Genomic DNA, 26,040 nt, shown 5'->3' on the forward strand with positions numbered 1-26,040 from the left:
CAAAATTTTGAGATATCTATTTTGTTATAGATATATAACATCTATGGTCGAAAATATAATAAATATATCTTTTAGGATTACTTAATCCCCCAACGTCCCCGGGGGAAGGGCTGAAAATTATGAGCTTTACTCAATGTTTATATATAGTATTGGTTATTGGGAAGCATACAGACATTTTCATGGGGATTTTTTTCTGGTGTGTGTGGGGGGGGGGGGGGTTCGGGGGTTACGTGAGAGGATCTTTCCATGGAGGTAGTTTTCATGGGTGAAGGAACATTTCTATGAAAGGCGTATTGGATTTCACAGCACTATTTAAAAAACGATCAGGAATTAAATAAAGAAAAAAGTTTTTCAACTGAAAGTAAGTAGCAACATTAAAACTTAAAACGAACAGAAACCATTACATATATGATTGGGTTTGCCCCCTAGTCAATACCTCGCTCTTTAAGCCAAACTTTTTTTAGTACTTTAATAAGAACTATATATTCTAATGAAAGGCCTTTGTGATTAAGGGTCATTTTAAAGACTTGTAGAAAAATTTAAGCTTGAGCTTACAGAGCGTGTTTTTAACTAGGGGGCGAACCCCCTAATATACGTATTAAAAATATCTGAATATAGAAGTTCGTTACGTAAGTTAATTCGTAAGTTACGTATATTTATCATAGGCGCGCTAGCGCTGCCTAAGTAAAGAACGATGTTGGCACATTGTATTTTTTTTCAGCCGGGCACTTCTTATCGAAGGAGTTGTCGTAGAAACTTCGAATAGGGCCCATTCGATTGGAAATTGGAGTGGCTAGTGCCCTTTTTAATAGTCGAAAGTGATTGGAGGGTAACTAGCCCCCCCAACGCCCATCATTCGCCCAAACACATCCAATCAAAATTTTTTAGATAGCCATTTCGTTCAGCGTAGTTGATTTCCAGATAGAAAATATCATTTTGAGGAGGACAGTCCCCCAAAACCCTCGGGGCAAGGGTTTTAAGTTATGCCCTGAGGGCATATAAAAACAATGTTGGCACAATGACCATTTTTTTTCCTTTAAAGTAGGGCACTTCATATAGAAGGGGTCGTCGAAGAGACTTCAAAAGGGGCTCATTCGATTGGAAATTGAGATTTCTAGTGCCCTTTTTAATAGTTGAAAGTGATTGGAAGCCAAGTAGCCCCCCCCCCACACCCATCATTCCCCAAACACATCCAGTCAAAATTTTGAGATAGCTATTTTGTTCAGCGTAGTTGATTTCCAGATAGAAAATATGTTTTTGAGGGGGACACTCCCCCAAAACCCTTAGGGCAAGGGTTTTAAGTTATGATCTGGGGGCATATAAGGTTTTTATAGAAGGCTTTGTCGTAGAAACTTCAAAAAAGGCTCATTCGATTGGAAATTCAAAGGGCTAGTGCCCTTTTTAATAGCCAAATGAATGTGCATTGTCAGTTTAATATACATATACTAATATTTAGTAATCAAAATGTTAAAATTATTTGATTTATTAAAGGTATAAAAGCAAAAACATTTATATTTTTTTCAGTAAAGTGCAAATTTTGTTCTGGCCTTGGGAAGACATAGAGGTTTTGCGCCCAACTTATGTTAATTTCTGCTCGTTTTGAGTTTGACTCGGTTATTTATTGTAATTTCTGTTCGTTTTGGGTTTCATTTATTAATCGATGCTGATTTGTGGTAGCTTCACGCTTGATAGATTATTTGATTTTATTTTTGCTCATTCTTTGTTTAATGGAGTTCTTTACTTTTCTTTGAAAAATTTATTTTGTGGAAAGTTTTTTTAATTAATTACTAATAAAAATGTTCGTAAATAAAATTAAACAACTTTCGAGAAAGCCATTTAACCCAATAAAAGTAAAATTAGTATGCAAATTTTGTTTTAATTATTCATGTACGGTGAGCCAAAATCAAAACCTTCATTAATCCAAAAACGTTCAAAAATTAAATAAAAAAAATAAGTTTTTTTAACTGAAAGTAAGGATCAACATTAAAGCTTAAAACGAACAAACATTATTCCGTATATGAAATGGGGTGTCCCCTCCTCAACGCCTTGCTCTTTACGCTAAAGTTTGACTCTTTCTCACAACTCTATTTTTTCAAACAATAAAAAACTTTAGTGTAAAGAGTAAGGCGTCGAGGTGGGGACAGCCCCTTTCATATACGGAATAATTTCTGTTCGTTTTAAGTTTTAATGTTGCTCCTTACTTTCAGTTGGAAAAAAACTTGTTTTTTTTATTTAATTTTTATATTACAGAGACGAAGACAAACTATTCAGTCAACTCATTGAAAGTAATTCAATCCATTCATTAGTTAATGGGATTAATCCACTCAACTCAATTCTATTATTAAGCTTATTTGATTGTACGCCTAGAGGAGCACATCCAAAATTATATTTAGAATGGTGCACAGAAATAGAGGAAATAAACTTTGGAATAAGATAACAAGCATTTATTTCCGTACTGAAGATGCAAAAAACTTGGTTTAGAATTTAGACAGAAAAGCACATTTCGCGTAATGACTGCTAATTAATCTGCTACCGGAAAAACATTTGTGCATTATAACAAGCCTTACAATATTTCAAATTAACCAGCAAACCTATGAACAGGCTAGGAAAGAAACACAACCTTATTTCAACGACGGTTAATATAAAGATTTTTATGCTGCGATAGATCTTTTATTCGGCAGCTATACCAGCAGCAAAATCGGTATCATATCCCTTCGAACCGAGGCCAACTAGCAGAGAAAAGAGTAATTATTGCAGGCATGAATCAATTCATATCTTAAAATTAACCAAAATCTACGGTACTCACAAGATACAGATATTATAAAACACAGTGATACAGACAGGTATATACAATCTTTAATTAATGGTGAGGTTGAGAAGTCGTCTTTTGATGGACGGAAAGATGTTTCAACTTGAATTGTTAATCTGTTTGAAGTGGATAGTCGATACTGCTTTTTCTTGATACATTTGTTTATTTTAATAGCCCCATTTATATTGTGCCATATTGCGTGCCGCATGTATTCACAGAAGTTCCATATGCCCAAAGAACTGAGCTCCTAGATTAAAATTTTGTACACATTTCTAACGAACGGTTAACTTGTTTGAAAAATAAAAACGCTGATAACAACAGTACCTTATTTTCAAAAAGAAATACTACTTGTCCTTCCTCTCCAATTTGGATTTTATTGATAGAACGGGGAATTTCAATAAATGGCTGCAGCGTCCATTTGTACATTCCAGACTTAATACTATGTACAAGAACAGTGGAATTCTAAAAAGGAACGAGAATATAAATTTATACAAAACATTCAGATAAGAATAAAAATCGACAGGAGGCGTAATCAAGCTTTCTAATTGATGCCTTTTTAAGGAAAACGGGCAACGTAATCAAAACAGGAAACCCACATTATTTGCACTGAAAGTGCAGAAACTACATTTCCCGCTTCACTTTGAATTGATAGGGATTGACAAACATACACCAAAGCTGTTTGAGTAAATTTTGCATTTTTTTACACAAAATTATTTCCTTTTGAAATTTAGCAGATCGTTCACGAGAAGGGGGGGGGAGAATCAGCCTTAACTTTCACGGCTAGGATAATAACTACACCACGACATGAAAGAAGCTTTAGATTTTTAATTATCTAATCCCCATAAACCGTCACAACCAAGACAGGATCCGTGGAAGGAAAGACCCAGTTTTCTAAACGAAGAACTAATTCACAAAATAGTATCCTACACCATTAGAGAGACATTTAAAGATTTTTAATAAAGTTAAGTACTTTAGTACTATTTAACAAATAGTAATTATCATAAGTAATAGAAATTTTTTTTTAGTTAATAGTTTTTTTTACTCCTTATCATACTGCTAGAATATATATATATACATATATATATATATATATATATATATATATATATATATATATATATATATATATATATATATATATATATACCCATTGAAAATACTCCCAACATGTAAAATTGAGCAATCAAAGGACAATTAAGACAAATAAATATTGAAGAAAATTGGATATTCTGGAATATTATACCCATACTCCAAGATACGTGTAGAATATATTGTGTAAAATCAAACAATTCGTAGTGACAAACTGTAAGTAAGGAGGGACTCAGAAAATTAGTAACCAAAACTCTAAGAAAAAGGATTTTGATAACAATTGATAAATAAAAAAAATTGGCTTTTTATGCTGAGATAGCCAATCAATTTAAAATGTCAAAATACTAAATACTATATATGAGCTTCCCAGTTGCGAATGAAGTAATCCCGCACGGTTGCGAATTCGTTCCTGAAAATTCACGCAGTCCTTGCAAGTAAAGGTACTTCGGACTGGAAAAACCTTCTGATGCACGTCTAGTGGACCATACTCAATAACTTTTTGTGAGCAGGGCTTGTTGACTTTTTGAAAACGCCTTTGCTTAAATTATTGCTGGCTTATTTGGAATAAGGATATCTGTCAATTTTAAATTTGCTTTACTTTGACTTAGAACCTTGACTCCTCGGGGGGGGGGGGAGGGGGAAGGGGTCACCCACAGAGGGAAATTTTCTGCAGGGGGGGGGGGAAGGAACTTCTGTGGGGGGATAGGGGATACGCCTAGCGCCTTCAACTTGGCTTCTTTGCAATTTAAATGAAAATTTTCCAGTTTATTTCGAGGCCTTCATCCTTATCATTAGGGAATATAAAGATGAGAACCCAATTCTGAGAGACAATCAAGTGTAAAAGTATAAAAGGTGGAGGTGCCAATCTGACTGCAATGTATCGCTAATTATTTTAATTTTGGTAATTAAACTACCCTGAGGTTAGTGGCTCAATTTTCATACAAACAAATACTTTTCAGAAACAGTACCCAAGCCTCAAATTTGGTTTCACGGGGAAACATTCGCTAAAAAAACTTAAAAGGGGAAATGGTTGGCTGTAAGATCAGAAAGAGGAAGGCTGATAAAACTGACAGATTTTGCGTAAGCCAGAAGAATACTAGCTTCAAAATGACTTGATAGCCTAAACATTATTCCCCAACTCCTAGCATCAATCCACGCAGAAAAAAGAAACAAAAGACCCTACCATACTACTAGAAACAACTGAATCCAGCTCCGTGGAGATTGCAACATTCTTCAGTCCCAGCTCATGGCCAATTAATACATGACAACACTTAGGAATGGAATCGCGTGATGGTTCTAGGCCAGTAAGTTCTGAAATAGACCAAATTATGGAAGTAGTATCCATCGACCCAGTCACGCAGTATAGCCCAATTCCATCAACTGAGATACAAGTAATAGGTTCTGCAATTACAAACAATAGGCGTAAATAACTGTAATTCAAGAAAAAATGGAACTTTCAATCATATTCTGCTGGTAAAAATGAATTGGCAAAAGTATATAATTAGGGAAAGTATACAATTAGGGAAATGGGGAGAAAGGAAGAGAAAGTAAAATTTGAAAAAAAAATATGAGTTTCTTCGAACTATGACAGCCTTAATAATCCAGCTGGTATAGAAAAATCGTCCTGTGTCATATTTGTTATCAAATATTTCATTTACGATGCAATCAATAGTTATTGATGAATAAATAATTCCAATAAAGATATTTTAATATCACAAAATATTATCTTTTCTTAACTAAACATATATTTAAGCAAATAAGTTACTGTAGTAGCAAGAAACATACCTATTAAACGTACAAGCTATCGAAAGAAAATACTAACTGATTAGTAGTTTAAATTGATGCTTTAACCTCGTGAGACAAATGTATATGATCGCCAGAAGAGTTCTTAAATTAATAACATCATATTTTATTTTGTTAGCAACATGAATGAATTTTTGCGGTTTTGGGAAGTTCAGTGCGCTAGAATTGGATTGAATTTAATGTTAAAAAGTCTAATTCGATTAGACTAGGAACAAATAAAGGGGAAAAAGTGATGTTAGGCACAAAGAAAATAGGTCAAGTGGAGGCATCACTTACCTGGATAGTAATATTAGTAAAGACAGTGGATGCAGTGAAGATGTAAAAAGTAGAATAGCCAAAGCGCAGGGTGTTATATCATATTCTTCAAACTTAAATATCGAATTAAATCTTAGTCTTCGACCTAAGATTAAAGTACAGGAAACCACAATAATAACAGTGGTCAAACATGGCTCTGAAACGTGGATACTTCTTAAGGTTGAGGAAGATAATGCTAAATATTTTACAGAGGAATTGTCTGAGGATAATTTTACCCGTTTGATTAACCGTATATAAACCATAAATTCTATGGAGAAATGTTGTTCAATTTCTCTTTCTATAGATATATTGTAAGAAAGCTTAAGATGGCTAGGCCAGCTTTTACGGATGAAGGATGATGGATTGAAAAAAAAATTAATGCTTTTAGACGCCATCTATATAGGGCCAAACAAAAAGCCGATTGCCTCTGAATGACGCGGGAACGATGTCATAAAAAGACCTATATGAAATCGAAACTTCCTGTAGAAGCGTAAAAAATGAAGCTTTAAGCAGATTGGGATGGAGGAGCGTGTGTGACTGCGTTGGCTTCAGGCAGATTAGTGTTGCAACGGTCTATTAGTAATATGCCTATTTTTATTTTAAATCTTAAATTTAAATGTTGAAATTTCACGCGTTATCTTAATTTCCTTTAACACCGATTACTATGGTCAGTCTTGATGATTTTCTCATTTTTCATTTTTTTTTTCATTCAAAACAATTTTTGAACTGCGATCTTGCCCAATCAGCGGTATTAAAATACAAAAATAGTCCTTTTGGACTATTAGCGTGATTGTCCCAAATACGCTAATATGCCGTCGGAACCTATTTTAATATTGTTAGTATTATATGCAGTTTTGTTTTGTTAGTATTATATGGAGATTTCTATATTGTATTGTTTTGTGACCCATTTGTTAAAAATAAAAAAAGGAAAACTGAAAGATTTTCAAATGTAACGCCTGAAGCGGTAAAATTTGGTTTAAAAGTATCAAAAAGTCATTATTCTGACCTGAACTCATTGGAAGAATGAACTCTTCCATTCAAGGAAGTTGGTGAATATACACTAGTAACGATTTACAAACCAATAAACAAATTAAGGCTCGGTAAAGGTAATCTTAGCCAAGGAAAATACAAAAAAAAAACGTTGTAGTGTGAGGATATTTAAGAATTAAAAACTAAGATTGGCATCACAAAGTTCTTCCTTAAGTCTAAATTCGGGCAAAAGTCATCAGCTAGGTTAAGTATATCTCTGTTAAAGCAAGAAAAACAATAACAAAATATTGACAAAAAAAAGTTTGGATAAAAAAAATCAGACAAAGACACAACTAGGAGTAGCTTTCTGAGTCAATACTCAATACTTTTTAACTTTATGTTTTCCTATGTTAATTTTAGGGCTCTCTAACTGATTAGAGTTTAAATCGGCTGTAAGATTAAAACTATATGTTAAGTTTACAGAAGACAGCACAAGAGCTAAAACTTAAAATATCCTTTTGTGCACTTGCACTTGAACGTCGTCTTATGCTTGCTTACGACAATGCACAGGTATGAGCTCGGGCTAGCAGGATAAAGTCTTGTTATCGTGTAAAAATTCAAACTTTACGAATGCTTTGAGGTGCAGAGCAAAGGTCCCCCAGCCCAACTTGTTATCTTCCCCATTTAATTAAAAACGTCCATAGCCTATTTCCGGTATGATAGCAGATGTTTTTTTTAGGTCAAAATATCTGTTTTTCAAATTTTTGTTGCAATGGGTAAGGGTCAGTATAGCTAGTTTCGTAAAGGCACCCTCCATTACGATGGGGTTAACTATGTTTATTTGTGTGCTAATTCGACAATCTTGGGAGCCACCGAAAACCTACTATTCTAGGGGATGTAGTAGGAGAAAATGTAGTTATTCATCAGAATGTATAGATTTAAAGCTATGGTGAAAAATTTCAGTATATAAGAGGTGATTCGTATTACTGTCAAATTATCCTAAAATAAGGAGATTAAGCGATGCCTTAATATAAGTATACGTCAGTTCAGCGAGACCCTTCTGGCATCCTTCTCTGAGGACTGTGAACGTTACAAGTTGACACTGAATGCAGATAAATCAATGATCCTCAGGTTTTGCCCCTTAAAACGTGATCTGGAATTCCTGCAAGTCCCTTTCCCTATTGTTCCATCTGCAAAAATCCTCGGAGTCACATTATCGATGGACTGCACATTCACCGAACACGTGGAGAAGGTTATTAAGGCTGGCAATGCATCACTTCAGACCCTAGTCCTGATGCACAGGTTTGGCTGCGACACTTAAAGCCTAAAAAATGCCTATATTACGTATGTGAGACCTCTACTCGAATATGCCGTCGCTGTCTGGGGACCTTTTGTCCAGAGCACCCACTACCTTTGCGATGACCTTGAATCTTTGCAGAAACGAGCTGTTAACATAATCGTTGGTAACAGAAGTGACGACTACAACAAACTCTTGCAAGAACTTAACCTTGAATCTCTCAGCGACAGACGATTATCACTGATCATGTCCCTCGGCAAGTCACTGCTATCTTCGCCCCATCACAGACTGATCCTCCCACCTGATGCTCCTGTTAACCAAAGAACCAGATCCCAGTCGAAGCTACAACCCCCTGTCTGCAGGACCAACCGCTACAAAAACACGTTTGTCCCCTTTTTCGTTGAAGCATACAACAAGACTTAGTGTTATTTGAATTCACGTGTTAGTGTTTTTATAGTGTTATTTGTATTTTTTTTTTCTTCTCATATTGTTGTAAAGACGACATAAATTAGCCATGGCTACGCTGTTCGATCTTAATAAACCTATGTCTATGTCTATGTTTCTGTTTTACTGGACTTTCAAACTTTCAACGTGCAAACTTTCAACTTTCAAACTTTCAAACGTGCAACCTGGACGTTCAATACTGAAAGCCAATAATACTTCAAACGAATTACTGAGGCAATATACTTTTAAATGAAGCATAGAGTCAATTGGTATATAAACGATTATGTACTATCTTGGAAAAAACACAGTTTATCAAAAATTCACGAGGCAAATTGTACTTCATCGACACACTTACAGTCAATATGTTTGTCAACACCAATGAAAAACTTCTATATCTGTGCAAGTAAGCAGGTAAAATGCATGTGTCTGTCGTCTGAAAGATAAGCTAGCTCTTTCTCATAACTATAGCCTACACTATTGCCAAAACTGGGGAATATTATGGGATGACTAAGCCCCCCCGATAGAAATTCTAGCCCCATGGGAAAAGCAAAACTAAACCACTCAGAGAAAATACAGCGTTTCCTATGCCAATTCTGAACTTTTTCAAAAAAATCGCAAAAACAAGACACATTACAAATATATAATAATTCTTCATAGGGCATTTAAGGAACCAAAAATAAACCAATCTAAAAAGCAAAAACACAATCAGTCTCATTCATGCAAGCAAATGTCAATAAACATAATATTTCCTGTGTAATTTCAAGAGAAAAAGAAGAAGGAAAAGAACAAGGTGTCTTCACAAAGACATGAAAGGGTATTTCTATACATTTCTCTTAAACTGTTAAAGTCAAATATTTCATCAAAGCATACTAGAGTGAAAAAAAAAACATTCGAGGGGTGCTAACTCTAGCTTTTCTTTCAAAGAAAAATATGTGACACTTAATCAGGCACGTACACACGGAGAGGCTCAGGGGGTAGAAAACACCACAAGAACCTTAAGTGAATCTTTAATTCCCCTACACACATGAATCCCCTTGTCTTTATGTTTTGACATATTTATCCCCTTCCCGGAAATAATCCTACAGGACGTGTCCGTACTTGCTAAACGTTTTCAAAAGTTTTAATACCTGCTCATTTAGCATAAAACAACACAGGAGTACATCACATATTACATGGGATATAAAATAAAAAAAGTATTTTTTATCAAAAATAACCAAATTACGGAAAACGCCAGGATGGGCCTGATTGTCTTGAAATTTGTGAAATTCAAAATTCGGTTCTAAGCAAACTATATATATGTTTACACAGAACAATGAATGCAAAACGAATCAATGTATAATTTGATATGCAGGCCTTCAACATAGAATTATGAAGCATCAAAACTACACAAAAAAAAAAAATTTGTTGTGGAAGCATATTGACTCATACCTTTGTGTTTGGGTATACAAAATTCAAGACGCAGTTCTTTGTTTTTTGTAACTGTAAAAACGTGTAAAGTTGAATCCCATGATCCACCAACTAGCAAGTGCTTGCCATTTGGTGTTACAGCAAATAAATCAGGTGACATCTTAAGCTTTGGGTGCAAATAAACTTGTAGATTTCGTTCCTTCCTTAAAAATTCACAAGAATTATCGAAATTTTTAACAGCATAAAGAAAAAACATTAAAAAAACAACGAAAAATTGGAAATTAAAAACAAGTACAATAAATAGGTAAGCTAAACAAATATATTTGTAAACTGCTTAGAACACATTCTTAGAATATTCTCCGAAAGACAGGAAAGATTATAGCACAAAGAGACTGTAGAACGTAGCTATTGTTGTGTAGTAATGAAACACCCGCTCCTTTTGGACTTTAATTAAAGGTGAATACTTAAGAAATTAGCCAGTTTAACTGGTCCTTAAAGAACTTTGGGATACTAGATGCAAGGTTATACTCAAGGGGGATTGGCCTAACAAGTTTGAGCCCCCTTCCTTTATAAAATGTGGATAAATTATATAAAACGACACAATTTTCAGTTGTTCCATGGCCAAAATACGTTGTCAATGGTCACCCCCTCCATTCCCAAAATGTACAGACAATCCCCAAATCAAAATGTAATATAGCCCTGATTGGAAATTTTAAATAATAGGACTCATTTTTAGTAGCACTTTGTATCATACCGAGATGAAGACGAAGAATAAACATTGTAAAAGAGTAAATATTAGTATTTTTTAAACTCGAATTCTAGCAGGTTGTAACGCAAAAGCAACATTCACAAATAACAGTCAAAATGACACAAAATAACGCTGGTTCACAAGATAACAGTGGCTATCTTGTATGCAGCCAATACAGCAACCAGTTCTTTTTTTTTTAGGAAAGTAACATTTTCGACGTGTAGAGGAGTCGGAATGGTATACAAAACAGAAAAATTACAAGTTTTAGTAAGCAAATTATTTATACATACTCAAATTTTGGCGTGGGGGTAATTCTTTCTAATGTTGTTTTGGCACTTCGTTGCATTTTATATACCGTACAATTCATTTTCGAGGAGACACAAAAGAAATCCAAGTTTTCATTTGTAGAAGGAGCACTAAGAAGCGGACGGAATCGATAGGGGAAAGCGGTCCAAACACACTGAGAGGCAGCGTCGGTGAACTTCTGTAACAAGAATGAAACATTAAATTTATCTGGCAAATTGAAGACAACCATTACCAGGAAACTGAATTTTCAGAGTCCGTTTTGAAAAAGAGCATAACAAACAGCTGAAAAATTTAGAAAAAAGTAAAGAAGAAAGAAACAAGAAAAAAGAAAAAATAAAGATTTCTTAATAATGTAACAATCACATAATAGAATCAAATTCAAGAAAATGTTCCATATTTGGTCCTGTATTTCAGCATGAAGGATGTTCTTAAGCGCGTTTTAGAATTGACTTATTTCTAAGTTTTAAAGTATTTAGTGTTCAATGGCAAATTGATTTTGACCATATTTTTCAAAATAACCATTATATAGAACCCTTGAGATTGCTTGAGACTGAGATTCAACTAAGTACTTTGACATTGAATCCCTAGTTTCTAAACGCACAGAAACGCGGAGAACAAAAAAAATTCATGTCAAAATTGTTGTTTTGTAGGACAAAATAGGAGAAATCTTTACTGCTACACGAGGTAACAGTGAGAGTCGAATGTTGGACCGCAATCGATGATCAGTCGACCGCTAATTACATCAATTTTTGATAATTACAGCAATGATGCAAACACAAAATGAATCAGGTACTAGATAACATGAAAAAATCATTTGATACAGTAAGGTTAAGTGCTCAAACAACATCATGCTGACAAGAAGCAAGCCGCAAATGTTATCATCTCCCTTTAAATATTTATTTTTTAATTCATTGACGGCACCACAGACGCTGGAGTAGGAGACTGCAAAACCAAGACTTGCAGTAGTCATTTAGTTGGATTCTGATATTACAGATTAGGCCAGTTTTTTTTTTATTTACCTCAAGTAATGACGGTCAACTGTTGTCATTTCGTTATCATCCAAATTCAGTATTTCCATGCCAGAATATTGACAAGTTTAATAGCCTAGTTTTCTTTGTAAGTTATCAACAACTGTTTCTAAAATATTTGATAACAGGTTTTATAAATTACCCTAAGCTACGGCACGTGATCTCTTTTAATACTTAAAAAGGATATTTGAACTTTAAATTCCAATTCCAATAAGCATTCTCCCGATAATCGACGACCACTGGTTCAATGTGATCATTCTTATTTTAAAAATTACAATCTTCAAATCGGATATAGGTTATTAGTTCTTTGTGCAGGTAAGCATATGAATGAAAAAAATCATTGTTTTACTTAATTCGCCACCGTGTGTCATTGTGGTTGCTGAATTTGTGAGTCTATATATGATACTTTTCTATAGTGGTAAAACGAAAGACTACCTCAGGGTTCTCACTTGACAGTAATTTTACCCTCTTAGGGCCAAAAATCGTTGTTTTTTACCTCGAAATGACAGAAAGTTCCACTTTGCAATAGTCTTATCTCATTTGTTATGCAAAAAGAAAACTGGAAATTGCAATTCTCATTCAAATGAGACCTCTTTCGATGTCATGCTATTATTGATTTCATATGAGCACCCCCCCCCCCAAAAAAAATAAAATAAAAAATAAATAAAAAGGCATTCGTGACAATTTTTTACCGGAAAAAATAAAAAAATTGCATTTTTTCTTCGGTAGTTTTATAGGCCTACTCAAGTTGAAGGTGGATTTTCATCAAGATTGTACAAATTTTTGTGAATACTTTCTCCTTTTTCTTAAGTTAAAATAAATTTTCTTACGCCAACATTATTATGGGGTGCAATCGTCAAACTCATTCAAGGCTCAGGCCACAAAGGCTAATTGCCTCAAAGTCTCGGCCCAATCACTTCTGATGGGAACTTTAAACTTAAAAGATTTTCTCATAATCGGAATACGCTTGGAAATCAGATTATTTCTGTGCACATGTTGTTGTAAAGATGTCCTTTTTTTTAGATTTTTGGCTACTATTGGCATAGGTTGTTCTTTACTTGTAATTTGGCACAGCAAAAACTGTTTGAAAAAAAAGTTAGTCAGAAATTGACTTTCTCAGTAGGCCCTTTCACATCGATTTCTTTTTTTTCTTTCCGCCATTACCATTCAAATACTCAACTTGAGGTAGTTATACATAAAATAACAGTAGATGCCAAGAATCAAAAGATAAAAAGAAATCCAACTTCAATAGTAAATGAAAAGGCATATAAAAGCAAAATAACTGTTTTTGATCCAACAGAATCATCCTTGAAACTAGTTTTGGGAGAAGGACAGACAGTCAAGGAGTTTTCAAGGAGGATAAAAGATCCAAGTATTTTAAATTTCGATTTCATGTCTTATTTTAGGAGGGAAGAACCCAAATATTTAATAAATTCTATAGAGGATGAGAATCATCCCAACAGCATTCGTTCCGACTTTATCTTAATCAATTTTATTACTTTCTGGCAAAAGTTATAATTGTGATAGTTACCAAAAAAGAAAGATAGAAGTCTTGGTGCCTATAACGTTTTCGAAAAATAGCCTTTCTGTTAAAAAGCAATTCCGTAGGTACGGATATGGAAAATAAATTACCCGAGTATGAGTACATCTTGCATCAGGAAAATTTACAATAGATGGCGTTCGATGTACCCCGCTGAAATTGAAAGACCTTTTTATTTCATCTATAGACTGTCTCACTGGATGAGGAAAACGAAAAAGTTGAACAGGGGTCTGACCAAAATGTCGAATCATTTCCTCGACGGATTTTTTCTCTTTTTCGTCACTTATTAAATCAAAGTTGACCGCATCTTCGTAGCTGAAATAAAATAAAGTAATAAATATTTTCCGAAGGTGAACGTGTTTGTTTTTGCGTCTTATCCTTTGAAATGCTAACCTAAAAACTACTATCCAATAAAATCAGGGATTTAAAGGCAATGGGAGACCACAGAATCAAATGGGACCGGAAAATTTCCCTGGACTTAAGTTATGCTGAAGATTTAAGCAAGAGGTTTTGCGAGTTAAGGGTACTAGAATAGGTTTGAAAATTAATGTTAAGAAAAATAAGTCACTAAGACTAGGAATGAGTGAAGATGAAAAGGTGACGTTGGATAACGAAAAGATCGATCAAGTGGACAGCTTCACTTACCAACTTAGTATTATTAGTAAAGACGGTGGGTTCAGTGAAGAGGTTAAAAGTAGAAGAGCCAAGGCCCAGGGTGTTTTTTTTCAGTTGAAAAAAAAACTGGAAGAATAGGAAGCTAAGTCTGCAAGCCAAGATCAGATTATTGGAACCTACAGTGATGACAGTGGTAAAATATGGTTCTGAAGAATTGGAGCTCCGAAAAGCAGAGAAAGATTTACTAGATGTTTTCCAGAGAAATTGCCTATGAATTGTTTTGGGTTACCCGACTGACTGATCGTATTTCAAACAGTAGGCTGTACGAAAAGTGTGGTTCAATTCTAGGGCTATAATGAGAGAAAGGTTGAGATGGCTAAGACACGTTCTGCGGATGAAGGATGTCAGATAACCAAAGATATTGCTTTTCGACCAAACGTCTAGGGCTAAACGGAAAGCAGGTCGTCCTTGGTTGGGGTGGGAGGATGTCGTAAGGAAAGATTTCAGGGAAATGGGAAGTTCCTAAGAGGGTGTAAACAGGGAGGTTTTGAATATGGGATGGATGAGGACCGTGCGTAGCAGGTCATAACCGTCTGGGGTGGGAGAACATCATCAAGAAAGATTTAAAGGAAATGGGAACTTCGTGGGCGGGTGTAAAAAGGGAGGCTTTGAATAGATTGGGGTGGAGGAGGAGCGTGCGTAGCTGTGTTGGCCTCAGGCGGCTTGGTGCTGTGATGAGCTGTTAGTAGTAGTAGTAGTAGTATTTTATTTGAACTAGTGTTGTAGGTATATCTTGCATAATCTGCATATCAACAATTTTTTTTTCATCTTAAGTTTCAACTTGAATTTTTACTTCCACAAGAAAAGCTCAATTAAAAAAATACAAAAAAAAAAACTAATTTTCAAACAAGGGGGCACCTTGAGATTTAACATTATGACGAAGAAAAACTTAGCTGATGGTTAGTTGGGTTTAAGCTTTTATTTATGACTTGTTCCCATTTAAAAAAAATGCAAGGCTAATTAGTTCCTTTCCTTATACCCCTTGGAGTTTTACGATGGCCTGTTCCATCGCAGCAAAGTTAAACATATATCTTTCACCTTTAGTTTGAGTCGCTAATTATTTTGTAGGAAAGTTTAAAAGCCCTATTTGATATTACAATCGAATGTCAATGTTTCCCAATGTTTCATTATTGGCGTGTTAACTGATTATCAAAAAACTTTATCTCTCACAAGATTGACGCTATCCCTTTATCTGGTACACGTAATGATATTATCCTGTGCAAAAAGAGTTGACAGAAGCACGCACAATCCCTAAAGTAATTACCTCGAATAGTAAAATACATTAATGGCATCCTCGGCCTGAGGTCCTTTGACTTTATTGCCAAAAATCAAATTGATCCATGCGTGGAGATTTCTTGACACATAGTCACTCTCCTGAAATTAAAATTAATTTAGTTTTCTTATATTTCGAAATTTATTTTACATAGCATTAATTTTGATAGTATTTATTTATTTTACATTTAACAACGCTAACGAGATAACAAAGGTTTCTTTTTTTTTGAATCTTCAATTGAAATAAATGAACTTATTTTTTTGTTTGTGAAAATTTTGAGAATTAATTTTTCTTTTTTCCAACATTGAGGAGTATTTTTGTATAATCATCTAAGATTTTCAATTCTCTTTTAAAAAATAATTGTATTTTTATTTTTTACTTGATCTTGAGAGCATATAACAAATTTTACTATGAGTGTTCTAAAATTATATATTGTTTGTGTTTTGTTTTCATAAACGTGATTCCTGTGTGTAGTGAAAATTGTAATACTTATCATGAAAAAGGAAGAAAGAAGAGAGAAAAACACTAAAAAGAAAACAAGAGTTAGGCACAAAAAAGTTTAACTGACGTTAATAGAAACGGCAAGTGTATGGGATTGTTTCCTTTTGAATTAGTATAGATATATATTTTTTCTACTTCTGATGGTCATTTTATCCTTTGATAAAGGGGGGTTATTCCCATCACACATCTGAGCCATCAGTAATTATATATATATATATACATATATATATATATATATATATATATATATATATATATATATATATATATATATATATATATATATATATATATATATATATATATATATATATATATATAGATATATATGATATATATAGATATATATATATAGATATATATATATATATATATATATATATATATATATATATATATATATATATATATATATATATATATATATATATATATATATATATATATATATATATATGCATATATAGTTGTTTATATAACTCAAAACATGGAACAGAAAAAAAAGATGAACAGCTAGCAAAAATATACGAATAAGTAAACTGTGTAAATTAGAATGGTAGAAGGGGCAAGAGTCAAAGGCTTTCAGGTACTAAAGTGTGAAAGTCAAAGGAAATTCTTGTTGAAATTACCATTTGTCAATTTCAGCTAAAAAGCCGAAAAACAAAAATAAAAGACAGAAAATAAAAGTTTTTATTTCCTAAAATAAAACAGATCTTTTCATTTTCACAGATGGGCAAAGACTATAATGTGAATCGTACTATAGCTTTGAATGTGGCTAACCAGTTCACAAATTATACAGTAAAAAAAGCTAAAAAGACCGAAGATACTTACGGTTTGTTACACAACCGTTTAATTCAAATAGAGTTGGATTCTTGATAAACAAACAATTCGTGTTGCAGGCAGTGGACGATTTTGTTTTTTTTTTGAGTTTAGGACCACACCCCGTACTTTCTCTTCGATTTTAGGTGTTTAAGTGTAACACGTATCATAGGCAGCGCGCTAGCGCTGCCTAAGTAAAGAACGATGTGGGCACAATGTGTTTTTTTTTCTCCAGACCCGGGCACTTCGTATCGAAGGAGTTGTCATAGAAACTTCGAAAAGGGCTCATTCGATTGTAAATTGGAGTGCATAGTGAGCTTTTTAATAGTCGAAAGTGATTGGAGGGCAACTAGCCCCCCCACGCCCATCATTCCCCCAAACACCTCCAATCAAAATTTTGAGATAGCCATTTTGTTCAGCGTAGTTGATTTCCAGATAGAAAATATATTTTTGAGGAGGACACTCCCCCAAAACCCTCGGAGCAAGGGTTTTAATTTATGCCCTGAGGGCATATAAGAACAATGTTGGCACAATGTACCCTTTATTATTTTTTTTCCTTTAGAGCAGGGCGCTTCATATGGAACGGGTCGTCGTAGAGACTTCAAAAGGGGCTCATTCGATTAGAAATCGAGAGTTCTAGGGCCCTTTTTAATAGTTGAAAGTGATTGGAGGGCAACTAGCCCCCCCCACGCCCATCAGTCCCCCAAACCCATCCAATCAAAATTTCGAGATAGCCATTTTGTTCAGCGTAGTTGATTTCCAGATAGAAAATGTGTTTCTGAGGAGAACACTCCACCACAACCCTCAGGGTAAGGGTTTTAAGTTATGCCCTGGGGGCATATAAGGTTTTTATAGAAGGCGTTGTCGTAGAAACTTCAAAACAGGCTCATTCGATTGAAAATTCGAAGGGCTAGTACCCTTTTTAATAGTCGAAAGTGATTGGAGGGCAACTAGACTCCCACGCCCATCATTCCCCCAAACACATCCAATCAAAATTTTGAGATAGCCATTTTGTTCAGCGTAGTTAATTACCAGTTAAAAAAATCCACCCACAACCCTCAGGGCACTCCCCCACAACAGGGCAAGGGTTTTAAGTTATGTCCTGGGGGCATATAAGGTTTTTATAGAAGGCGTTGTCGTAGAAACTTTAAAACAGGCTCATTCGATTGGAAATTCGCAGGGCTAGTACCCTTTTTTAAAGTCAAAAGTAATTGGAGGGCAACTAGCCCCCCCCCACGCCCATTATCTCCCCAAACCCTCGGGACAAGGGTTTTAAGTTATGCCCTGAGGGCATATAAGAAAGATGTTGGCACAATGTACTATGTATTTTTTTTTCCTTTAAAGAAGGGCACTTCATATGGAAGGGGTCGTAGTAGAAACTTCAAAAGGGGCTCATTCGATTGAAAATTGAGAGTTCTAGTGCCCTTTTTAATAGTCGAAAGTGATTGGAGGTCACCTAGCCCCCCCCCCCCCAGCCCCATCATTCCCCAAAAGACATCCAATCATAAATTTTGAGATAGCCATTTTGTTCAGTGTAGTTGATTTCCAGATAGAAAATACGTTTTTGAGAAGGACACTCCCCCACAACCCTCGGGGCAAGGGTTTTTAGTTATGCCCTGTGGGCATATAAGGTTTTTATAGAAGGCGTTGTCTTACAAACTTCAAACAGGCTCATTCGATTGGAAATTCAAAGGGCTAGTGCCCTTTTTAATAGTCGAAAGTGATTGTAGGGCAACTAGCCCCCCCCCCCCCCGCCCATCATTTCCCCAAACACCCAATCAAAATTTTTGAGATAGCCATTTTGTTCAGCGTAGTTGATTTCCAGATAGAAAATATATTTTTGAGGATGACACTCCCCCACAACCCTCAGGGCAAGGATTATAAGTTATGCCCGGGAGGCATATGAGGTTTTTAAAGAAAGCGTTGTCGTAGAAACTTCTAAAAAGCTCATTCAATTAGAAATTCAAAGGGCTAGTGCCCTTTTTAATAGTCGATCTTGATAGGAGGGCAACTAGCCCCCCCCCACACCCATCATTCCCCAAACACATACACTCAAAATTTTTAGATAGCCATTCTTTTTAGCTTATTTGATTTCCAGATAGAAAATATATTTTTGAGGAGGACACTCCCCCACAACCCTCAGGGCAAGGATTATATGTTATGCCCTGGAGGCATATAAGATTTTTATTGAAATCTGTCGTAGAAACTTGAAAAAGGGCTCATTCGATTTGAAATTCAAAGGGATAGTACCGTTTTTAATAGTCGAAAGTGATTGGAGGGCAACTAACCCTCCTCTCACGCCAACCTTTTCCCCAAACACATCCAATAAAATTTTGAGATAACCATTTTGTTCAGCGTAGTTGATTTCCAGATAAAAATATATTTTTGAGGATGACACTCCCCCGAAACCCTCAAGGCAAGGATTATAAGTAATGCTCTGGAGGCATATAAGGTTTTTATTGAAATCTTCGTCGTAAAAAATTGAAAAAGGGCTCATTCGATTTGAAATTCAAAGGGATATTACCCTTTTTAATAGTCGAAAGAGATTTGAGGGCAACTTACCCCCCTCTCACGCCCACCTTTTACCCAAACACATCCAATCCAAATTTTTTGATAGCCATTTTACTCAACGTATGCCTTCCCAAGGCCAGAACAAAATTTGCACTTTACTGAAAAAATACAAATGAATGTGCATTGTCAGTTTAATATACATATACTGATATTTAGTAATCAAAATGTTTATATTATTTGATTTATGAGAGTTATAAAAGTAAAAACCTTTATATTTTTTCAGTAAAGTGCAAATTTTGTTCTGGCCTTGGGAAGGCATAGCGGTTTTACGCCCAACTTATTTCAATTTCTGCTGGTTTTGAGTTTGACTCGGTTAATTATTGTAATTTCTGTTCGTTTTGGGTTTCATTTATTTATCGATGCTAATTTGTGGTAGTTTCAGGCTTGGTAGATTACTTGATTTTATTTTTGCTAATTTTTTGTTTAATGGAGTTCTTTACTTTTCTTTGAAAAACTTATTTTGTGGAAGAAGTTTTTTAAATTAATAACTACAAATGATAATGCAAAACTTAATATGGTGGATTGAAGAAACAGAATTTCCTTCCTACAATTTCTGTTCATTCCAATTTTCGATGTCGGAATTCACGATCATTTAATAGAAACATGAGCTTTTTAAATAGTGACAAGTAAAGGGTAACGTAAAGGATAAGTGATAAGTAAAGGGTAACGTACCTGTACTTTGGATCAGCAAAGAATTGGAGGATGTTCAACAAATAATCTCACATACCCCTAAAATTGATGCATTTTCTTATGATGGGAAGAAGTGCACATTCTTTACTAGGTAATGATTGTATTCATAGTTACTTTCCAGATCTTTTCGTTTGTCTCTAATCCAGCAGACACAACACTTAACTAGAGATTTAATTTGTATACTCCCATGAGCAGCAACTTGCCATGAAATAGACAAATAAGAAGCAAAAAAATACATATCTTACCAGCGCCTCTCTGTGCTTAACAATGAAATCTTCTGGAGATGATGCCCATCTAGGAAGCACCACATCATTGACTACTTCACTTGAACACTGGACTTTTCCAAAGTCAAATCTTCAACGAAACCAAAACCAAGTCAGTTTGGTGATGAATTACTTTAATTGTGGCAAAACTATTCAAGAAAATTCACACGAACGGTGAATAAGGTACGAGTTCAATTTACTGAACTACCTTTTTATTTTATTTTAATCTTTCTTTTAGCTTTAGCAACAGAACCAAGTGAGCACATTATTGAAGCCTCTGATCTCCGCCAATTTTATACACGAGCAAACCAGATAAAAAAATTAAACTATTTCCGATTTAGTTACACTGGCATGAGCATAGACATTCTTTGACACTGTGATCGGACAGTAATAACACACACTCATTCAATTATTAGAATGAGAAAGCACCCGTTTTGCTCACTTGCATAGTAAGTAAGGTAATATTTTCATTCGTGGTATTATCATTTGAAATGCTGAGAAAGCAAACAGATTTCGTAGTCAATATCTGAGTGTCTCGTTCGTTTTGAAACGGTTACCTTGCCTAAAAAAAGCAATGCAAAATGTTCTGTTACTTTGGAACTGTGCTAAAAAATGTATCCAAGTTAGGCTTAGTGTTGTCTTCCATGTTCTTTTAATTTTTGTAGGGGTGCTCCGCGATGAAATACGAGATTTGAAAAAGGTCGGGAACCACTGCCAAGGCCGTACCCAGGATTTTTCTTTCGGAGCTGGTTTTACTTAAAGATTTATTTTCGGGGGTGGGGGGGGGGGTGGTTACAAAAAAAACCTAAAAAAAACAAACAAAATTTGTTTATGTCCATTTTTCTTATGTTTTTACGAGTCAAAAAAACATTTCGGTAGGGGTTCAAACCCCCCCCACCCCCCTCTGGGTACGGCCTTGACCACTGCTATAGAGACACTTGATCGTAGTAATTATTTGTAGCCTTGGCTTTTTTAAAGAAACAAATCTACACAATCTATGTTACCAAATCTTAAATTTACGGTTCTCTTATACTTGTACGAAACTGGCAAATGAAATTACAATCCTACCGTTGGTGATCCTGCCGTTTGAAGTACCCAGGACAATGAAAATAGAATCTGGTTCTTTAAATTGCTTTAGTGGAAACTTACACAACCGTATACGTCTTAAAAAAAACAGCAAAATCCGGGAACTAAATTTCTAATGAAAAGTACCTCCATATGCCGTTACGCCGTTTTAATAATTAGTGGCGCCAAGTTTGAAAAAAAAGAACATCTGTGACAAATCAACTAAAAATGAGCGAAAAAATATATCATCATGAAGCTCCAGGAAGTGTAACTTTTCTGATTGCTATAGCAAAAGACAAACACGGCCATTAATTGGCATTAAACTGGATTAAAAAAACGGTAATTGGATGAGTAAAATCATTTAAAATATAACCTTATGATCCCCAAGACAACCCTAAGATTACCAAATATGAATTGAACAGTCTATATCGCTGAATAGATAGAATTTAAGCTGTGCATTCATATGTTTATTGACAATTATTCAACATTAAAAACTTCAGATTACAAGTTATCAGTGTATCAACTTTTTATAAATATCTACAGAATCTTTAATTCTTCTGATTCTTTAATATCACAATTATTGCTTACATTAAATCCAATTTTTTGCTTCAGACACCAAGAAAAAAAATTCTAAACACGATGCATTCAAATTCAGATGTCACAAAATTCCTTATTGAAATATCATTTGTTTACTTTGTGTGCTTTATGTATATTGTGTAAACAGGAAAACCATTGTCAATTTTAGTGGGTTAGTTTCCCATTATTTGTTTTCACGGTTCGGCAACGCAGCAAGTGTAAAACTTTACGCATGACTAAAGATATTTATAATCTTGTATCAACCAACTAGAAAATCCCATTTTTCAGATATGATTAGACCTAAGATGGAGCCAAAAGACAGAAAATGTCTTCATTTTGAAGTTCTTGGTTCTTTAGGGAAGAACGCAAGTTCTTGGTTCATCGCTGGAATGTGAGATTGATATTCCGTGCTATAATGCTATTATACATTTGGGAGACTCCTCAGGGTAAGCATGGAGCAGGTTGGAAAATTGTAGGGTATTATAAGCAGGGTTGTATTTAAAATAAATTATACCGAATACAAGTTAACTGCAAATTTTTTATTGTGGCATTCATATCATGACCGCCTAATTTTTCTTTACAACAAAAACATATCATTTCATATAAACACGCACAATAAAAGTTCCTGTATTTGTGTTACGAAACGTATAGAAAATAGCTTACTTGTTATAGTTGTGAAAAACATCGGGGCACGTAAATAATTCTGGGATAAGCTCTTTCACATCAGAAGGATTTTCAATCAGAGATCTCCATGCTCCAGAAACTGAGAAAAACTGGCGGTCAGCCAAGTCAAACCTTAAAATTAAAGTTTGCCTATACAAAATGCTTTAGGAAAAGCTTGAAAGAAAGAGAGAATTCAGAACGAAGAGAGAGAGAGAGAGAGAGAGAGAGAGAGAGAGAGAGAGAGAGAGAGAGAGAGAGAGAGAGAGAGAGAGAGAGAGAGAGAGAGAGAGAGGGAATAAAACGAGTATCTTTCATAGTTTTGTGCCCCTATTTCAACTGTAGTCAGGAACAGATATTGTGCCTTAAGATACTACCACCAATTCTTATAAACAAAACAAAATTACCAAGGAAAAAAAATAAGGGAAACACGCCAATAAACATTTCATATTTGAACAGATATTTACATGAAATCTCAATGAAACATCATTATTTACAACAGTATATTATTATTTTTTACTTTACCCCGGTTGTTCCGAATTCCCAATAAGTTTTTAGGTGGTATTATTGGAAAGTTGGATGAAATTACCCTGTTGGTCATTCTTAAATGATAACAAGACTCGAAACAGAATAGTTATGACTTACGTCAGATCTTCAGGGAAAGATTACCATTGTAACGTGATGAAATACTGTACTGAAATAAAGGATTTTAACAAATAGAAATTGAATTAAGATAAGACAAAGTTGATAAAAATGAAACTTACTTTCCTCCGTTCAAATCGATATGAATTGATGTAAAGGGTTCAATTCGTACGAGATAATGGGCAACAACAGCTGGACTTGAATAATGACTGCCATAGTGAAACTTTGGAACTAAACCTTGAATAGATATACAAAGTTGTATTTACTGTTTGATGTTGAAACAGTGTGAATATATATATATATATATATATATATATATATATATATATATATATATATATATATATATATATATATATATCTGAAAAGTCTCTTGACCTAACAAGAATGTAAGACATTTATACAGGATAAAAAGAACGATTATTTGATAATTAGGGCCAGGGACCAACACGTACTCTCTCAAATGACCTTAAAGTCTGCTTTTGGAAACAGCCTAAATAAGGCTAGAAGCCTATCACTCTTACGCCCAAGTTTCATTAGAATCTGATGTTTCTACCCAGAAATTACACAGATCTTTTACCGACTTGATGGCCAATCCTTTAACCTCCTTTGGCTTTTCATGATATTAACTAAAAACTCTTTTCCATATAAATTGTTTTAAAAGAAAAGTAAGAAGAATTACAATTCTTTAGAATTGTAATTACAATCTAGTTCCATTTTTGGTTCAATAAAAAAATTGAACCAAAAATGAAAAGAAATAAAGTCAAGTAATCTTCCAGCAAAAAAACTACCACTTATCACCGTCAATAAAGAAATGAAACCCAAAACGAGCAGTTCTTCAGAAGGCGTGGGATGGTATCAGCCCTAATCATGTTAATGTTTGTTCTTTTTTAGTTTGACTTGGTTATTTATTGTGATTAATTAAAAAAACTTTCCCAAAAATGTTTTTCAAAAAAAAGTAAAGAACTCGATTAAACCAAAAATGAACAAAAATAGAATAAAATAATCTACCAAGCATACAACTACCACAAATCAGTATCGATAAATAAATAAAATCTAAAACGAACAGAAATTAAAATAAATAACAGAGTAAATCTCAAAACGAGCATAAATTAATATGAGTAGGGTTCAAAATCCCTATGCTTTCTAAAAGCCAGAATATAATTTTTACTTTACTTACTCATATTAATTTCTGCTGGTTTTGAGTTTGACTCTATTATTTATTTTAATTTCTGCTCCTATTTTATTTAATTTCTGCTAAAGAAACAATCAAATTAGCTCCTTTAAAATATCAATGATATTACTAGCTATGATAGAGCATCTCTGCCCATGTCCTTATATGCCCTATAGTGCTTATATGCCCTTTGAATACCTGTATGCATATAGGTTTTTCGTTTAATTGAAACTTCTCCTACACGTTCCCTAAAAGTTTCAACTTAATGCCATTAGTGTCGTTAGTTACAGTGGCCATAGAAGCAGCATTAAATGAATACACACAGTGTCTTCTCGCTATCTCAAAATCCACATCCTATGAAGGTGAAATTTTCAGAGAATATTTATGTTGTGCGGATGACAACCTGCCATCCGTATGCAGGTTGTCAAAAGGACTTATCAGCAATATCTTAGCAACAGTTTCGTTTGTGAAATTAAAACTTACAACGCTTGTTTTGGGGGATGTTGAAATAACCAAAAGACAATATTTGCATCATATTACTAATGCTTATACTCCTACAACTACTACTACTACTGCTTCTAAAGCTAAGACTACAACTATTAACTGTACTCCTACTGATACTACTGTATTTAAGGGTGCTACTACTACAACAAATAAACCTAAGGCTATTAAGGCGAAAATTTTGGGCAATATTGTAATTGTAATTGAAATAAATCGAAACACACTATGCCTATACAGGTTGTCAAGAGGACGTATCAGCAATGCTTCAGGACTGGTTTATGGTATTAAGTTAAAAAAATTCATCGTGTGTTGAAGGGGATGTTGAAAAAAAGTACCATTTGCATACTGGTACGATTGATACTACTACTACTACTACAACTAGTGATACACATAATTACTTAACCTTTCAACAATGCTGAAAAAATTGATGTCTAAAAATTTTTTTGGATATTTGTTATGGGAAATGATGGGCGTGGGGGGTATTTTCTCTCAAATCACTTTGACTCTTAAAAAAGGAACTATACCTTCCAATTTAAAATCAAATGAGATCCATTTGAATTTAGTACGACCACCCATTCCATAAAAACCTTATATGCCCCCAGGCCATAACTTAAAGCCCTTGCCCCAGGGCTCTGGGGGGTTGTGCCAACCCTGGAAAGATTGTTTTAGGCTCTTTTGACTATTTTAAACAAAATTGCCATCGCACAATTTCAATCAAATGCATTTGGTGAAAAGAGGTGTCGTTGGGTGAGAGGGGGGGGGGATGGCACTACTTGACCTCCATCACTATTGACTCTTAAAAGGGAACTAGAACTTCTAATTTCAGCCAAATTAGCCACCTCTAAAGCTTATACAACCATCCTTTCCTTAAGAACCTTAAATGCCCCAGGGGCATA

The 26,040-nt window shown here is 34.5% G+C and overlaps 1 protein-coding gene across 4 annotated transcripts in view; it reads right to left on the minus strand.

Annotated features, from left to right (window-relative positions):
- Positions 1-26,040, minus strand: part of LOC148955234 (neurobeachin-like protein 1) — a 227,589-nt gene that overhangs the window by 26,882 nt on the left and 174,667 nt on the right. For 3 of the 4 annotated variants that reach the window (XM_089101080.1, XM_089101072.1, XM_089101076.1), the window contains exons 21-29: positions 23,592-23,706; positions 22,831-22,962; positions 20,509-20,617; positions 15,674-15,783; positions 13,827-14,049; positions 11,151-11,344; positions 10,134-10,315; positions 5,082-5,299; positions 3,134-3,271 (exon numbers count right to left, since the gene is read on the minus strand). In XM_089101080.1, the coding sequence (XP_088957206.1) occupies positions 3,134-3,271; positions 5,082-5,299; positions 10,134-10,315; positions 11,151-11,344; positions 13,827-14,049; positions 15,674-15,783; positions 20,509-20,617; positions 22,831-22,962; positions 23,592-23,706 (1,421 nt within the window). The remainder of the gene's footprint in view (positions 1-3,133; positions 3,272-5,081; positions 5,300-10,133; positions 10,316-11,150; positions 11,345-13,826; positions 14,050-15,673; positions 15,784-20,508; positions 20,618-22,830; positions 22,963-23,591; positions 23,707-26,040) is intronic. The other variant, XM_089101086.1, reaches the window with a different exon arrangement.

The sequence above is a fragment of the Artemia sp. Qi Xiang Cuo genome, chromosome 2, assembly GCF_049724085.1.
Source record: "Artemia sp. Qi Xiang Cuo chromosome 2, ASM4972408v1, whole genome shotgun sequence".
NCBI lineage: Eukaryota > Metazoa > Arthropoda > Branchiopoda > Anostraca > Artemiidae > Artemia > Artemia sp. Qi Xiang Cuo.